Source organism: Oncorhynchus keta, chromosome 7 (genome assembly GCF_023373465.1).
Source record: "Oncorhynchus keta strain PuntledgeMale-10-30-2019 chromosome 7, Oket_V2, whole genome shotgun sequence".
NCBI classification, from domain to species: domain Eukaryota; kingdom Metazoa; phylum Chordata; class Actinopteri; order Salmoniformes; family Salmonidae; genus Oncorhynchus; species Oncorhynchus keta.
In genome coordinates, this window is record NC_068427.1 from 22,891,227 (window position 1) to 22,908,738 (window position 17,512).

Below are 17,512 nucleotides of genomic sequence, written 5' to 3' on the forward strand. Positions count from 1 at the left end.
AACAGTCATTCATCACACGTTAGTCACACTACACCTGCCCCCATATTTCTAAATGGCATGTGCATGTGCTCTTACTCACTCACTCACTCACTCACTCACTCACTCACTCACTCACTCACTCACTCACTCACTCACTCACTCACTCACTCACTCACACACACACAGATCTTCCTGCTACGCCAGCATGTCTGTGCCAGTTGCCAGTTAATCTGACTATTCTCTCATCATTCATTTGTTTGATTGATTTAAAAAATGTAAGGACTTTCTGTGTTGTTATCTGGTGTTGGTGGGTCATGTTGACCTGTTTTACTGATCATCCTCAATCACCATGATCAATAAACATTTTCCTTGAGTGTACTTTTAACAGAGATGAGATTTACTTCAAGATGCATTCACATTGCTTACACATGTCAAGTGTATTCAGATCTACACAAGTGCCTCGGGAGGAGGGGTTAGGTTTTGTTCTGGACAGGGCCTAACTATACTGGCGCATGAAGCAAATGCCGTAGAGATATCCCTTATTGAGACAGCGGTTAGGGTGTTGGTCATTGGGGCTGGTTACAACACACCTATCTGATCGAATTAAAATAAGTATTTGAACTGAAAGATGGAAATCAGTAGAATTCTTGATAGCTGAGCAGCTACAAGACGACTCTCTAGCATCTTTTTATTTATCATGTAGGACAAACGTGTCTCTGATTAGGAATCAGTCACATCGCAGTTCTATCTGGAACATTCCAACATGTTGCCAGAACATGGCCAAGGTGCTGGTGTTGCTTCTGACACAAATATACCTCGGTTTCCTTGTTCTCAGAATGTCAGAAATGTGTATATTTACAGTAGCATGTCTTCACTTTCTCACATTTGCCATTTAAGCAATGATTGTGCCAGTTATACCAAGATAATGCACAACACAGAGTTCTACCTCCAAGTTTAAATGTGGAAAAACAGATAAGTTGCAAAAGAATCACTTGTCCTACACGGTATGTGTGGATTTCAAGAAGACAATGCAGAAATGCTCAGCTACAGTATATGAATGAGCACATACGGAACGGAACGTTTTGGAGCGATAGTGGAAATGTGGTTATAATTCGTGCACAAGGCGTAATCCTACACATTCCCACCTTCTAATGAGAAACTCATTTTATTTAGATCAGGTCTGTTGTAACTGTAGCCAAATCACGGCATCAAAATATATTGCTATGAATGTGACAGTCGGGTAACTCCCCTAGCAGGTCTCAAACCCAAGCCACTAGCACCAATGACAAATTCCCTTACCACTGTACCTACAAGGGATATCCCCCATTGGGACAGTATAGTTATGTCCTGTCCAGAACAAACCCCTCTTCCCTAGGCACTTGTGTAGATCTGAAACCACTTGACACGTTTAACCAATAGGGTGAATGCACTCTGAAGTCAAATCTCAGCTCTGTTAAAAGTACACTCAACAAAATATCTGATTGAGCATAATGATTCAGGAGTATCATTAAAACAGGTTAATATGGCCCAGCAACATTAGACGACTAGACAGAAAGCCCTTCAATTACTGAAATAAGCGAATAAAATCAATGATGAGAGAATAATCCGATTTATTGATACCGGACACGGACACGGAGATGTAGCAGGAAGGTCAGAATAATGTGAACCAAGAGGCTGTGTGTTCAAATCCCAGGTGAGGAAATGTTGAATAATAATGACTGATTAATTGAACATGCACAATGTAATCCTGTGTGTGAAATATCTAAGTTGAAAACACTATCTCCAAAGCACTGTGTGAGTATCCCAAACAGACAAAGGCCTGTGAATGAATCAGTGGTTCACTAATCAGGGCATTGATTGGCTTAGCAACAAGACGTGATGTGTAATGATTTTTTGGGGGAGGCACAAAAGTTTTTGCAACACTCCTATAAAAACGTTAGTTAATGACCTAATGATACTCTTAAAGGAACGCTCTCTAACGTTAAGGGAACGTTTGTTGTTAGCTGGTAGAGTCTTAACCACAGACACAGCCTCTCTAACACTCTAAATACCTTCACAGGGCCCCTGGAGCCAGCAGGAAGTGTCCTCCTATGTCACTTCCTGTCCACTCTGCAGGGAAAGCGCCTGAACCCAGGCAGGCTGACTACACCGCTAATGTAGAGAGGAAATGACATCACAAAGCACAGGGATATTGAAGGCTAAACCATAGAGAGCCTAGATGAACTTCTGTCTGTGGCTTCAACACTTCTGTCAGAGAGGAGATGTTGAGGAGATACGAAGGACACAACAAAAGATATAGAACAGCTTATTGCACAGTAAACACTGCTCCATACTGTACATAGCAGCAGTAAAAGCCCACTACCACTCAGACAACTCAGACGGACAGAATCAGACAACTCAGACGGACAGACTACCTCGTTTAGCGTCTCCATTAGCCAGCATCTCTCTGGCCCAGCTCTTTGTGATCTCTGGCTTCTGTGACAGAGGTTTCACTTCCGGATCAACCTTGAACTTTCTGTCCCGAGGGGGCGGGGCATGGGCTGGGCTCCAGGTTGGGGTCGGGGGGAGGGTCCGGGGCAGGAAGGAGGGGCTGTGATGTGATGACCATGTCCTCTCCTCTTTGACCTCTGGCCTCTCGGGGGAGGAAGAGGTGGGCTTGCGGAGGCGGAGCCCCTTCAGCTCGATACACACCTTCAGCTTCCTCACCTCTTCATCATCATCCTCCTCATTAGTAATAGGAGCCGTAGGTTGCTCACTGCCCCACAGCACGCACGCATCTACCAACCCAGAGAGTGGACGTTAGTGGAGAACACACACACACAATAGGACACATACAGACACACCGACACTTACAGACACAGGAGCGCAACATAAACAGACACACACATGCATGGACACACATACACACACAGAGACAAAAAAGACACAAAGGCAAACATGGTGCCCACTCTCACAAGCTGATGAGCTGTAAAGCCTCATGTAAGCTTCACTTTAAGCATAGGAAAGCCTCTGTGTGTGTGTGTGTGTGTGTGTGTGTGTGTGTGTGTGTGTGTGTGTGTGTGTGTGTGTGTGTGTGTGTGTGTGTGTGTGTGTGTGTGTGTGTGTGTGTGTGTGTGTGCGTTTGTGTGTAAGAGACAGACAGAGAGAGAGACAGACAGAGAGGGGGGAAGGAGAGAGGAGTGCAGGGGGGGAATGCCCCAGGGAGGACTAGCCCTCTCGCCTGCCAGCACTGGGAGAGCGAGTGCAACCACATGCCAAAAGAAAAGGGGGAAAAGAACAGAAACCCAAACACACAAGGGAAGAAAGAAAGGATCTGAAAAGAAAAGAGCAGCTTTGAAGAAGGTGGCAGAGGAACGGCGCAGCTGAAAGAAAAGAGAGAATGGCTGTCCTGCTCCCTCCCTCTCCCCACTCAAAGACAGGATTAAACACTCCTCTCTCTCTCGCTCTCTATCTTCGCTAAACTGGCTGCCACACAGAGAGAAGGATGGGACAGAGAGAAAGAGAAATTAAGTACAGTAGTTGTGGGAGGAAAAGGTGAGAGGGTTGGAACAGACAGAGGGGTGAAAGAAAGAGGGAACAGAAATGGGAGGGGAGGGAGAGCCAGACAGAGCAAGAGAGATTGAACATCTACAGTGATGAGGCAAAGAGAGAGGGGTGAGAGGAGGGACAGAGAGAGAGAGCGGTGAGAGGAGGGACAGAGAGAGAGCGGTGAGAGGAGGGACTGAGAGAGAGAGGGGTGAGAGGAGGGACAGAGAGAGAGAGCGGTGAGAGGAGGGACAGAGAGAGAGGGGTGAGAGGAGGGACAGAGAGAGAGCAGTGAGAGGAGGGACTGAGAGAGAGAGGGGTGAGAGGAGGGACAGAGAGAGAGAGCGGTGAGAGGAGGGACAGAGAGGGAGAGCGGTGAGAGGAGGAACAGAGAGAGAGGGGTGAGAGGAGGGACAGAGAGAGAGGGGTGAGAGGAGGGACAGAGAGAGAGCGGTGAGAGGAGGGACAGAGAGAGAGCGGTGAGAGGAGGGACAGAGAGAGAGGTGAGAGGAGGGACAGAGAGAGAGCGGTGAGAGGAGGGACAGATAGAGAGGGATGAGAGGAGGGACAGAGAGAGAGGGGTGAGAGGAGGGACCGAGAGAGAGGGATGAGAGGAGGGACCGAGAGAGAGGGATGAGAGGAGGGACAGAGAGAGAGGCATGAGATGAGGGACAGAGAGAGAGAGCGGTGAGAGGAGGGACAGAGAGAGAGAGAGGGGTGACAGGAGGGACAGAGAGAGGGGTGAGAGGAGGGACTGAGAGAGAGGGATGAGGGGAGAGACAGAGAGAGAGGGGTGAGAGGAGGGACAGAGAGAGAGCGGTGAGAGGAGGGACAGAGAGAGAGCGGTGAGAGGAGGGACTGAGAGAGAGCGGTGAGAGGAGGGACAGAGAGAGAGCGGTGAGAGGAGGGACAGAGAGAGAGCGGTGAGAGGAGGGACAGAGAGAGAGGGATGAGAGGAGGGACAGAGAGAGAGGGATGAGAGGAGAGACAGAGAGAGAGGGGTGAGAGGAGGGACAGAGAGAGAGGGGTGAGAGGAGGGACAGAGAGAGCGGTGAGAGGAGGGACAGAGAGAGAGCGGTGAGAGGAGGGACAGAGAGAGAGCGGTGAGAGGAGGGACTGAGAGAGAGCGGTGAGAGGAGGGACAGAGAGAGAGCGGTGAGAGGAGGGACAGAGAGAGAGCGGTGAGAGGAGGGACAGAGAGAGGGGATGAGAGGAGAGACAGAGAGAGAGGGTTGAGAGGAGGGACAGAGAGAGAGGGTGAGAGGAGGGACAGAGAGAGAGCGTGAGAGGAGGGACTGAGAGAGAGCGGTGAGAGGAGGGACAGAGAGAGAGAGAGGAGGGACAGAGAGAGAGGGATGAGAGGAGGACAGAGAGAGAAGGGTGAGAGGAGGGACCGAGAGAGAGCGGTGAGAGGAGGACAGAGAGAGAGTATTTTTTTTACAGAGAGAGAGGATGAGAGGAGGGACAGAGAGAGGATGAGAGGAGGGACTGAGAGAGAGGGATGAGAGGAGGGACTGAGAGAGGGGGATGAGAGGAGGGACTGAGAGAGAGGGATGAGAGGAGGGACCGAGAGAGAGCGGTGAGAGGAGGGACCGAGAGAGAGAGGGGTGAGAGGAGGGACTGAGAGAGAGGGATGAGAGGAGGGACCGAGAGAGAGAGCGGTGAGAGGAGGGACTGAGAGAGAGAGGGGTGAGAGGAGGGACTGAGAGAGAGGGATGAGAGGAGGGACAGAGAGAGGGGTGAGAGGAGGGACTGAGAGAGAGAGGGGTGAGAGGAGGGACTGAGAGAGGGATGAGAGGAGGGACAGAGAGAGGGGGATGAGAGGAGGGACCGAGACAGAGGGATGAGAGGAGGGACTGAGAGAGAGCGGTGAGAGGAGGGACCGAGAGAGAGCTGTGAGAGGAGGGACAGAGAGAGAGGGATGAGAGGAGGGAAAGAGAGAGAGGGGTGAGAGGGGGACAGAGAGAGAGGGGTGAGAGGAGGGACAGAGAGAGAGCGGTGAGAGGAGGGACTGAGAGAGAGCGGAGAGGAGGGACAGATAGAGAGGGATGAGAGGAGGGACAGAGAGAGAGGGTGAGAGGAGGACCGAGAGAGAGGGATGAGAGGAGGGACCGAGAGAGAGGGATGAGAGGAGGGACAGAGAGAGAGAGAGATGAGGGACAGAGAGAGAGAGCGGTGAGAGGAGGGACAGAGAGAGAGAGAGGGGGGAGAGGAGGGACAGAGAGAGGGGTGAGAGGAGGGACTGAGAGAGAGGGATGAGGGGAGAGACAGAGAGAGAGGGGTGAGAGGAGGGACAGAGAGAGAGGGGATGAGAGGAGGGACAGAGAGGAGCGGTGAGAGGAGGGACTGAGAGAGAGCGTGAGAGGAGGGACAGAGAGAGAGCTGTGAGAGGAGGGACAGAGAGAGAGCGGTGAGAGGAGGGACAGAGGAGAGGGATGAGAGGAGAGACAGAGAGAGAGGGGTGAGAGGAGGGACAGAGAGAGAGGGGTGAGAGGAGGGACAGAGAGAGAGCGGTGAGAGGAGGGACTGAGAGAGAGCGAGAGGAGGGACAGAGAGAGAGCGTGAGGGAGGGACTGAGAGGAGCGGTGAGAGGAGGGACAGAGAGAGAGCGGTGAGAGGAGGGACAGAGAGAGAGAGGAGGGACAGAGAGAGAGGGATGAGAGGAGAGACAGAGAGAGAGGGGTGAGAGGAGGGACAGAGAGAGAGGGGTGAGAGGAGGGACAGAGAGAGAGCGGTGAGAGGAGGGACTGAGAGAGAGCGGTGAGAGGAGGGACAGAGAGAGAGCGGTGAGAGGAGGGACAGAGAGAGAGGGATGAGAGGAGGGACAGAGAGAGAGGGGTGAGAGGAGGGACCGAGAGAGAGCGGTGAGAGGAGGGACAGAGAGAGAGCGGTGAGAGGAGGGACAGAGAGAGAGGGATGAGAGGAGGGACAGAGAGAGAGGGATGAGAGGAGGGACTGAGAGAGAGGGATGAGAGGAGGGACTGAGAGAGGGGGATGAGAGGAGGGACTGAGAGAGAGGGATGAGAGGAGGGACAGAGAGAGCGGTGAGAGGAGGGACCGAGAGAGAGAGGGGTGAGAGGAGGGACTGAGAGAGAGGGATGAGAGGAGGGACCGAGAGAGAGAGCGGTGAGAGGAGGGACTGAGAGAGAGAGGGGTGAGAGAGGAGGGACAGAGAGAGAGGGAGTGAGAGGAGGGACAGAGAGGGAGAGCGGTGAGAGGAGGAACAGAGAGAGAGGGTGAGAGGAGGGACAGAGAGAGAGTGGTGAGAGGAGGGACAGAGAGAGAGCGGTGAGAGGAGGGACAGAGAGAGAGCGGTGAGAGGAGGGACTGAGAGAGAGAGGGGTGAGAGGAGGGACAGAGAGAGAGAGCGGAGAGGAGGGACAGAGAGAGAGGGGTGAGAGGAGGGACAGAGAGAGAGAGCAGAGAGGAGGGACTGAGAGAGAGGGGGTGAGAGGAGGGACAGAGAGAGAGAGCGGTGAGAGGGAGGGACAGAGAGGGAGAGCGGTGAGAGGGAGGAACAGAGAGAGAGAGAGGAGGGACAGAGAGAGATGAGAGGAGGGACAGAGAGAGAGCGGGGAGAGGAGGGACAGAGAGAGAGCGGTGAGAGGAGGGACAGAGAGAGAGAGGTGAGAGGAGGGACAGAGAGAGAGCGAGAGGAGGGACAGATAGAGAGGGATGAGAGGAGGGACAGAGAGAGAGGGTGAGAGGAACCGAGAGAGAGGGATGAGAGGAGGGACCGAGAGAGAGGATGAGAGGAGGGACAGAGAGAGAGGCATGAGATGAGGGACAGAGAGAGAGAGCGGAGAGGAGGGACAGAGAGAGAGAGAGGGGTGACAGGAGGGACAGAGAGAGGGGTGAGGAGGAGGGACTGAGAGAGAGGGATGAGGGGAGAGACAGAGAGAGGGGGTGAGAGGAGGGACAGAGAGAGAGCGGTGAGAGGAGGGACAGAGAGAGAGGGGTGAGAGGAGGGACTGAGAGAGAGCGGTGAGAGGAGGGACAGAGAGAGAGAGAGGAGGGACAGAGAGAGAGGAGGGACAGAGAGAGAGGGATGAGAGGAGGGACAGAGAGAGAGGGATGAGAGGAGAGACAGAGAGAGGGGGTGAGAGGAGGGACAGAGAGGAGGAGAGGAGGGACAGAGAGAGAGCGGTGAGAGGAGGGACTGAGAGAGAGCGGTGAGGGGACAGAGAGAGAGCGGTGAGAGGAGGGACTGAGAGAGAGCGGTGAGAGGGGAGGGACAGAGAGAGAGGGAAGAGGAGGGACAGAGAGAGCGGATAGGAGGGACAGAGAGAGAGGATGAGAGGAGAGACAGAGAGAGAGGGTTGAGAGGAGGGACAGAGAGAGAGGGGTGAGAGGAGGGACAGAGAGAGAGCGGTGAGAGAGGGACTGAGAGAGAGCGGAGAGGGAGGGACAGAGAGAGCGGTGAGAGGAGGGACAGAGAGAGAGGGATGAGAGGAGGACAGAGAGAGAAGGGATGAGAGGAGGGACCGAGAGAGAGCGGTGAGAGGAGGGACAGAGAGAGAGCGGTGAGAGGAGGGACAGAGAGAGAGGGATGAGAGGAGGGACAGAGAGAGAGGGATGAGAGGAGGGACTGAGAGAGAGGGATGAGAGGAGGGACTGAGAGAGGGGATGAGAGGAGGGACTGAGAGAGAGGGATGAGAGGAGGGACCGAGAGAGAGCGGTGAGAGGAGGGACCGAGAGAGAGAGGGGTGAGAGGAGGGACTGAGAGAGAGGGATGAGAGGAGGGACCGAGAGAGAGAGCGGTGAGAGGAGGGACTGAGAGAGAGAGGGGTGAGAGGAGGGACTGAGAGAGAGGGATGAGAGGAGGGACAGAGAGAGAGGGGTGAGAGGAGGGACTGAGAGAGAGAGGGGTGAGAGGAGGGACTGAGAGAGAGGGATGAGAGGAGGGACAGAGAGAGGGGATGAGAGGAGGGACCGAGACAGAGGGATGAGAGGAGGGACTGAGAGAGAGCGGTGAGAGGAGGGACCGAGAGAGAGCTGTGAGAGGAGGGACAGAGAGAGAGGGATGAGAGGAGGGAAAGAGAGAGAGGGGTGAGAGGAGGGACAGAGAGAGAGGGGTGAGAGGAGGGACAGAGAGAGAGGGGTGAGAGGAGGGACTGAGAGAGAGCGGTGAGAGGAGGGACAGATAGAGAGGGATGAGAGGAGGGACAGAGAGAGAGGGGTGAGAGGAGGGACCGAGAGAGAGGGATGAGAGGAGGGACCGGGAGAGGGATGAGAGGAGGGACAGAGAGAGAGGCATGAGATGAGGGACAGAGAGAGAGAGCGGTGAGAGGAGGGACAGAGAGAGAGAGAGGGGTGAGAGGAGGGACAGAGAGAGGGGTGAGAGGAGGGACTGAGAGAGAGGGATGAGGGGAGAGACAGAGAGAGAGGGAGAGAGGAGGGACAGAGAGAGAGCGATGAGAGGAGGGACAGAGAGAGAGCATGAGAGAGGGACTGAGAGAGAGCAGAGGAGGGACAGAGAGAGAGCGGTGAGAGGAGGGACAGAGAGAGAGCGGAGAGGAGGGACAGAGAGAGAGGGATGAGAGGAGAGACAGAGAGAGAGGTGAGAGGAGGGACAGAGAGAGAGGGGTGAGAGGAGGGACAGAGAGAGAGGGTGAGAGGAGGGACTGAGAGAGAGCGATGAGAGGAGGGACAGAGATGAGGAGGAGGGACTGAGAGAGAGCGGGAGAGGAGGGAAGAGAGAGAGCGGTGGAGAGGAGGGACACAGGGAGAGAGCGGTGAGAGGAGGGACAGAGAGAGAGGATGAGAGGAGAGACAGAGAGAGAGGGGTGAGAGGAGGGACAGAGAGAGAGGGGTGAGAGGAGGGACAGAGAGAGAGCGGTGAGAGGAGGGACTGAGAGAGAGCGGTGAGAGGAGGGACAGAGAGAGAGCGGTGAGAGGAGGGACAGAGAGAGAGGGATGAGAGGAGGGACAGAGAGAGAAGGGTGAGAGGAGGGACCGAGAGAGAGAGCGGAGAGGAGGGACAGAGAGAGCGGTGAGGGAGGGACAGAGAGAGAGGGATGAGAGGAGGGACAGAGAGAGAGGGATGAGAGGAGGGACTGAGAGAGAGGGATGAGAGGAGGGACTGAGAGAGGGGGATGAGAGGAGGGACTGAGAGAGAGGGATGAGAGGAGGGACCGAGAGAGAGCGGTGAGAGGAGGGACCGAGAGAGAGAGGGGTGAGAGGAGGGACTGAGAGAGAGGGATGAGAGGAGGGACCGAGAGAGAGAGCGGTGAGAGGAGGGACTGAGAGAGAGAGGGGTGAGAGGAGGGACTGAGAGAGAGGGATGAGAGGAGGGACAGAGAGAGGGGGATGAGAGGAGGGACCGAGACAGAGGGATGAGAGGAGGGACTGAGAGAGAGCGGGTGAGAGGAGGGACCGAGAGAGAGCGGTGAGAGGAGGGACAGAGAGGGAGGGATGAGAGGAGGGAAAGAGAGAGAGGGGTGAGAGGAGGGACAGAGAGAGAGGGGTGAGAGGAGGGACAGAGAGAGAGCGGAGAGGAGGGACTGAGAGAGAGCGGTGAGAGGAGGGACAGAGAGAGAGCGGTGAGAGGAGGGACAGAGAGAGAGGGATGAGAGGAGGGACAGAGAGAGAAGGGTGAGAGGAGGGACCGAGAGAGAGCGGTGAGAGGAGGGACAGAGAGAGAGCGGTGAGAGGAGGGACAGAGAGAGAGGGATGAGAGGAGGGACTGAGAGAGAGGGATGAGAGGAGGGACTGAGAGAGGGGATGAGAGGAGGGACTGAGAGAGAGGGATGAGAGGAGGGACCGAGAGAGAGCGGTGAGAGGGAGGGACCGAGAGAGAGAGGGGTGAGAGGAGGGACTGAGAGAGAGGGATGAGAGGAGGGACCGAGAGAGAGAGCGGAGAGGAGGGACAGAGAGAGAGGGGTGAGAGGAGGGACTGAGAGAGAGGGATGAGAGGAGGGACAGAGAGAGAGGGGTGAGAGGAGGGACTGAGAGAGAGAGGGGTAGAGGAGGGACTGAGAGAGAGGGATGAGAGGGAGGGACAGAGAGAGAGGGATGAGAGGAGGGACCGAGACAGAGGGATGAGAGGAGGGACTGAGAGAGAGCGGTGAGAGGAGGGACCGAGAGAGAGCGGTGAGAGGAGGGACAGAGAGGGGATGAGAGGAGGGACAGAGAGAGAGGGGTGAGAGGATGGTCAGAGAGAGAGAGGTGAGAGGAGGGACAGAGAGAGGGTGGTGAGAGGAGGGACTGAGAGAGAGCGGAGAGGAGGGACAGAGAGAGAGCGGTGAGAGGAGGGACTGAGAGGAGGGACTGAGAGAGAGGGATGAGAGGAGGGACTGAGAGAGAGGGGTGAGAGGAGGGACCGAGAGAGGGGGATGAGAGGAGGGACCGAGAGAGAGGGATGAGAGGAGGGACAGAGAGAGAGGCATGAGATGAGGGACAGAGAGAGAGAGCGGTGAGAGGAGGGACAGAGAGAGAGAGGGGTGAGAGGAGGGACTGAGAGAGAGGGGTGAGAGGAGGGACTGAGAGAGAGGGATGAGGGGAGAGACAGAGAGAGAGGGGTGAGAGGAGGGACAGAGAGAGAGGGATGAGAGGAGAGACAGAGAGAGAGGGGTGAGAGGAGGGACAGAGAGAGAGGGGTGAGAGGAGGGACAGAGAGAGAGCGAGAGGAGGGACTGAGAGAGAGCGGAGAGGAGGGACAGAGAGAGAGCGGAGGAGGGACAGAGAGAGAGAGGATGAGAGGAGGGGACAGAGAGAGAAGGGTGAGAGGAGGGACCGAGAGAGAGCGGTGAGAGGAGGGACAGAGAGAGAGCGGTGAGAGGAGGGACAGAGAGAGAGGGATGAGAGGAGGGACAGAGAGAGAGGGATGAGAGGAGGGACTGAGAGAGAGGGATGAGAGGAGGGACTGAGAGAGGGGGGATGAGAGGAGGGACTGAGAGAGAGGGATGAGAGGAGGGACCGAGAGAGAGCGGTGAGAGGAGGGACCGAGAGAGAGAGGGGTGAGAGGAGGGACTGAGAGAGAGGGATGAGAGGAGGGACCGAGAGAGAGAGCGGAGAGGAGGGACTGAGAGAGAGAGGGGTGAGAGGAGGGACTGAGAGAGAGGGATGAGAGGAGGGACAGAGAGAGGGGGATGAGAGGAGGGACCGAGACAGAGGGATGAGAGGAGGGACTGAGAGAGAGCGGTGAGAGGAGGGACCGAGAGAGAGCGGTGAGAGGAGGGACAGAGAGAGAGGGATGAGAGGAGGGAAAGAGAGAGAGGGGTGAGAGGAGGGACAGAGAGAGAGGGGTGAGAGGAGGGACAGAGAGAGAGCGGTGAGAGGAGGGACTGAGAGAGAGCGGTGAGAGGAGGGACAGAGAGAGAGCGGTGAGAGGAGGGACAGAGAGAGAGGGATGAGAGGAGGGACAGAGAGAGAAGGGTGAGAGGAGGGACCGAGAGAGAGCGGTGAGAGGAGGGACAGAGAGAGAGCGGTGAGAGGAGGGACAGAGAGAGAGGGATGAGAGGAGGGACTGAGAGAGAGGGATGAGAGGAGGGACTGAGAGAGGGGATGAGAGGAGGGACTGAGAGAGAGGGATGAGAGGAGGGACCGAGAGAGAGCGGTGAGAGGAGGGACCGAGAGAGAGAGGGGTGAGAGGAGGGACTGAGAGAGAGGGATGAGAGGAGGGACCGAGAGAGAGAGCGGTGAGAGGAGGGACAGAGAGAGAGGGGTGAGAGGAGGGACTGAGAGAGAGGGATGAGAGGAGGGACAGAGAGAGAGGGGTGAGAGGAGGGACTGAGAGAGAGAGGGGTAGAGGAGGGACTGAGAGAGAGGGATGAGAGGAGGGACAGAGAGAGAGGGATGAGAGGAGGGACCGAGACAGAGGGATGAGAGGAGGGACTGAGAGAGAGCGGTGAGAGGAGGGACCGAGAGAGAGCGGTGAGGGAGGGACAGAGAGGGGGATGAGAGGAGGGACAGAGAGAGAGGGGTGAGAGGATGGTCAGAGAGAGAGAGGTGAGAGGAGGGACAGAGAGAGGGTGGTGAGAGGAGGGACTGAGAGAGAGCGGTGAGAGGAGGGACAGAGAGAGAGCGGTGAGAGGAGGGACTGAGAGGAGGGACTGAGAGAGAGGGATGAGAGGAGGGACTGAGAGAGAGGGGTGAGAGGAGGGACCGAGAGAGGGGGATGAGAGGAGGGACCGAGAGAGAGGGATGAGAGGAGGGACAGAGAGAGAGGCATGAGATGAGGGACAGAGAGAGAGAGCGGTGAGAGGAGGGACAGAGAGAGAGAGGGGTGAGAGGAGGGACTGAGAGAGAGGGGTGAGAGGAGGGACTGAGAGAGAGGGATGAGGGGAGAGACAGAGAGAGAGGGGTGAGAGGAGGGACAGAGAGAGAGCGGTGAGAGGAGGGACAGAGAGAGAGCGGTGAGAGGAGGGACTGAGAGAGAGCGGTGAGAGGAGGGACAGAGAGAGAGCGGTGAGAGGAGGGACAGAGAGAGAGGGGTGAGAGGAGGGACAGAGAGAGAGCGGTGAGAGGAGGGACAGAGAGAGAGCGTGAGAGGAGGGACAGAGAGAGAGCGGTGAGAGGAGGGACAGAGAGAGAGAGGTGAGAGGAGGGACAGAGAGAGAGCGGTGAGAGGAGGGACAGATAGAGAGGGATGAGAGGAGGGACAGAGAGAGAGGGGTGAGAGGAGGGACCGAGAGAGAGGGATGAGAGGAGGGACCGAGAGAGAGGGATGAGAGGAGGGACAGAGAGAGAGGCATGAGATGAGGGACAGAGAGAGAGAGCGGTGAGAGGAGGGACAGAGAGAGAGAGAGGGGTGAGAGGAGGGACTGAGAGAGAGGGGTGAGAGGAGGGACTGAGAGAGAGGGATGAGGGGAGAGACAGAGAGAGAGGGGTGAGAGGAGGGACAGAGAGAGAGCGGTGAGAGGAGGGACAGAGAGAGAGCGGTGAGAGGAGGGACTGAGAGAGAGCGGTGAGAGGAGGGACAGAGAGAGAGCGGTGAGAGGAGGGACAGAGAGAGAGCGGTGAGAGGAGGGACAGAGAGAGAGGGATGAGAGGAGAGACAGAGAGAGAGGGGTGAGAGGAGGGACAGAGAGAGAGGGGTGAGAGGAGGGACAGAGAGAGAGCGGTGAGAGGAGGGACTGAGAGAGAGCGGTGAGAGGAGGGACAGAGAGAGAGCGGTGAGAGGAGGGACTGAGAGAGAGCGGTGAGAGGAGGGACAGAGAGAGAGCGGTGAGAGGAGGGACAGAGAGAGAGCGGTGAGAGGAGGGACAGAGAGAGAGGGATGAGAGGAGAGACAGAGAGAGAGGGGTGAGAGGAGGGACAGAGAGAGAGGGGTGAGAGGAGGGACAGAGAGAGAGCGGTGAGAGGAGGGACTGAGACAGAGCGGTGAGAGGAGGGACAGAGAGAGAGCGGTGAGAGGAGGGACAGAGAGAGAGGGATGAGAGGAGGGACAGAGAGAGAAGGGTGAGAGGAGGGACCGAGAGAGAGCGGTGAGAGGAGGGACAGAGAGAGAGCGGAGAGGAGGGACAGAGAGAGAGGGATGAGAGGAGGGACAGAGAGAGAGGGATGAGAGGAGGGACTGAGAGAGAGGGATGAGAGGAGGGACTGAGAGAGGGGGATGAGAGGAGGGACTGAGAGAGAGGGATGAGAGGAGGGACCGAGAGAGAGCGGTGAGAGGAGGGACCGAGAGAGGGGTGAGAGGAGGGACTGAGAGAGAGGGATGAGAGGAGGGACCGAGAGAGAGAGCGGTGAGAGGAGGGACTGAGAGAGAGAGGGGTGAGAGGAGGGACTGAGAGAGAGGGATGAGAGGAGGGACAGAGAGAGGGGGATGAGAGGAGGGACCGAGACAGAGGGATGAGAGGAGGGACTGAGAGAGAGCGGTGAGAGGAGGGACCGAGAGAGAGCGGTGAGAGGAGGGACAGAGAGAGAGGGATGAGAGGAGGGAAAGAGAGAGAGGGGTGAGAGGAGGGACAGAGAGAGAGGGGTGAGAGGAGGGACAGAGAGAGAGCGGTGAGAGGAGGGACAGAGAGAGAGCGGTGAGAGGAGGGACTGAGAGAGAGCGGTGAGAGGAGGGACAGAGAGAGAGCGGTGAGAGGAGGGACAGAGAGAGAGGGATGAGAGGAGGGACAGAGAGAGAAGGGTGAGAGGAGGGACCGAGAGAGAGCGGTGAGAGGAGGGACAGAGAGAGAGCGGTGAGAGGAGGGACAGAGAGAGAGGGATGAGAGGAGGGACTGAGAGAGAGGGATGAGAGGAGGGACCGAGAGAGAGCGGTGAGAGGAGGGACCGAGAGAGAGAGGGGTGAGAGGAGGGACTGAGAGAGAGGGATGAGAGGAGGGACCGAGAGAGAGAGCGGTGAGAGGAGGGACAGAGAGAGAGGGGTGAGAGGAGGGACTGAGAGAGAGGGATGAGAGGAGGGACAGAGAGAGAGGGGTGAGAGGAGGGACTGAGAGAGAGAGGGGTAGAGGAGGGACTGAGAGAGAGGGATGAGAGGAGGGACAGAGAGAGAGGGATGAGAGGAGGGACCGAGACAGAGGGATGAGAGGAGGGACTGAGAGAGAGCGGTGAGAGGAGGGACCGAGAGAGAGCGGTGAGAGGAGGGACAGAGAGGGGGATGAGAGGAGGGACAGAGAGAGAGGGGTGAGAGGATGGTCAGAGAGAGAGAGGTGAGAGGAGGGACAGAGAGAGGGTGGTGAGAGGAGGGACTGAGAGAGAGCGGTGAGAGGAGGGACAGAGAGAGAGCGGTGAGAGGAGGGACTGAGAGGAGGGACTGAGAGAGAGGGATGAGAGGAGGGACTGAGAGAGAGGGGTGAGAGGAGGGACCGAGAGAGGGGGATGAGAGGAGGGACCGAGAGAGAGGGATGAGAGGAGGGACAGAGAGAGAGGCATGAGAGGAGGGACAGAGAGAGAGGCATGAGATGAGGGACAGAGAGAGAGAGCGGTGAGAGGAGGGACAGAGAGAGAGAGAGGGGTGAGAGGAGGGACTGAGAGAGAGGGGTGAGAGGAGGGACTGAGAGAGAGGGGTGAGAGGAGGGACTGAGAGAGAGGGATGAGGGGAGAGACAGAGAGAGAGGGGTGAGAGGAGGGACAGAGAGAGAGCGGTGAGAGGAGGGACAGAGAGAGAGCGGTGAGAGGAGGGACTGAGAGAGAGCGGTGAGAGGAGGGACAGAGAGAGAGCGGTGAGAGGAGGGACAGAGAGAGAGGGGTGAGAGGAGGGACAGAGAGAGAGCGGTGAGAGGAGGGACAGAGAGAGAGCGTGAGAGGAGGGACAGAGAGAGAGCGGTGAGAGGAGGGACAGAGAGAGAGAGGTGAGAGGAGGGACAGAGAGAGAGCGGTGAGAGGAGGGACAGATAGAGAGGGATGAGAGGAGGGACAGAGAGAGAGGGGTGAGAGGAGGGACCGAGAGAGAGGGATGAGAGGAGGGACCGAGAGAGAGGGATGAGAGGAGGGACAGAGAGAGAGGCATGAGATGAGGGACAGAGAGAGAGAGCGGTGAGAGGAGGGACAGAGAGAGAGAGAGGGGTGAGAGGAGGGACTGAGAGAGAGGGGTGAGAGGAGGGACTGAGAGAGAGGGATGAGGGGAGAGACAGAGAGAGAGGGGTGAGAGGAGGGACAGAGAGAGAGCGGTGAGAGGAGGGACAGAGAGAGAGAGCGGTGAGAGGAGGGACTGAGAGAGAGCGGTGAGAGGAGGGACAGAGAGAGAGCGGTGAGAGGAGGGACAGAGAGAGAGCGGTGAGAGGAGGGACAGAGAGAGAGGGATGAGAGGAGAGACAGAGAGAGAGGGGTGAGAGGAGGGACAGAGAGAGAGGGGTGAGAGGAGGGACAGAGAGAGAGGGGTGAGAGGAGGGACAGAGAGAGAGCGGTGAGAGGAGGGACAGAGAGAGAGCGGTGAGAGGAGGGACAGAGAGAGAGGGATGAGAGGAGAGACAGAGAGAGAGGGGTGAGAGGAGGGACAGAGAGAGAGGGGTGAGAGGAGGGACAGAGAGAGAGGGGTGAGAGGAGGGACTGAGAGAGAGCGGTGAGAGGAGGGACAGAGAGAGAGTGGTGAGAGGAGGGACAGAGAGAGAGGGATGAGAGGGGGGACAGAGAGAGAAGGGTGAGAGGAGGGACCGAGAGAGAGCGGTGAGAGGAGGGACAGAGAGAGAGCGGTGAGAGGAGGGACAGAGAGAGAGGGATGAGAGGAGGGACAGAGAGAGAGGGATGAGAGGAGGGACTGAGAGAGAGGGATGAGAGGAGGGACTGAGAGAGGGGGATGAGAGGAGGGACTGAGAGAGAGGGATGAGAGGAGGGACCGAGAGAGAGCGGTGAGAGGAGGGACCGAGAGAGAGAGGGGGTGAGAGGAGGGACTGAGAGAGAGGGATGAGAGGAGGGACCGAGAGAGAGAGCGGTGAGAGGAGGGACTGAGAGAGAGAGGGGTGAGAGGAGGGACTGAGAGAGAGGGATGAGAGGAGGGACAGAGAGAGAGGGGTGAGAGGAGGGACAGAGAGAGAGAGGGGTGAGAGGAGGGACTGAGAGAGAGGGATGAGAGGAGGGACAGAGAGAGAGGGATGAGAGGAGGGACCGAGACAGAGGGATGAGAGGAGGGACTGAGAGAGAGCGGTGAGAGGAGGGACCGAGAGAGAGCGGTGAGAGGAGGGACAGAGAGAGAGGGATGAGAGGAGGGACAGAGAGAGAGGGGTGAGAGGAGGGACAGAGAGAGAGGGGTGAGAGGGAGGGACAGAGAGAGAGCGGTGAGAGGAGGGACTGAGAGAGAGCGGTGAGAGGAGGGACAGAGAGAGAGCGGTGAGAGGAGGGACAGAGAGAGAGGGATGAGAGGAGGGACAGAGAGAGAGGGGTGAGAGGAGGGACCGAGAGAGAGCGGTGAGAGGAGGGACAGAGAGAGAGCGGTGAGAGGAGGGACAGAGAGAGAGGGATGAGAGGAGGGACAGAGAGAGAGGGATGAGAGGAGGGACTGAGAGAGAGGGATGAGAGGAGGGACCGAGAGAGAGAGCGGTGAGAGGAGGGACTGAGAGAGAGAGGGGTGAGAGGAGGGACTGAGAGAGAGGGATGAGAGGAGGGACAGAGAGAGAGGGGT

At 57.3% G+C, this 17,512-nt stretch overlaps 1 protein-coding gene across 1 annotated transcript in view; it reads right to left on the minus strand.

The window, feature by feature from the left end:
- Positions 1-17,512, minus strand: part of LOC118375454 (BCL-6 corepressor-like) — a 107,374-nt gene that overhangs the window by 54,938 nt on the left and 34,924 nt on the right. The window contains 1 exon segment of the mRNA XM_052522303.1: positions 2,394-2,756. Within this exon segment, the coding sequence (XP_052378263.1) occupies positions 2,394-2,756 (363 nt within the window).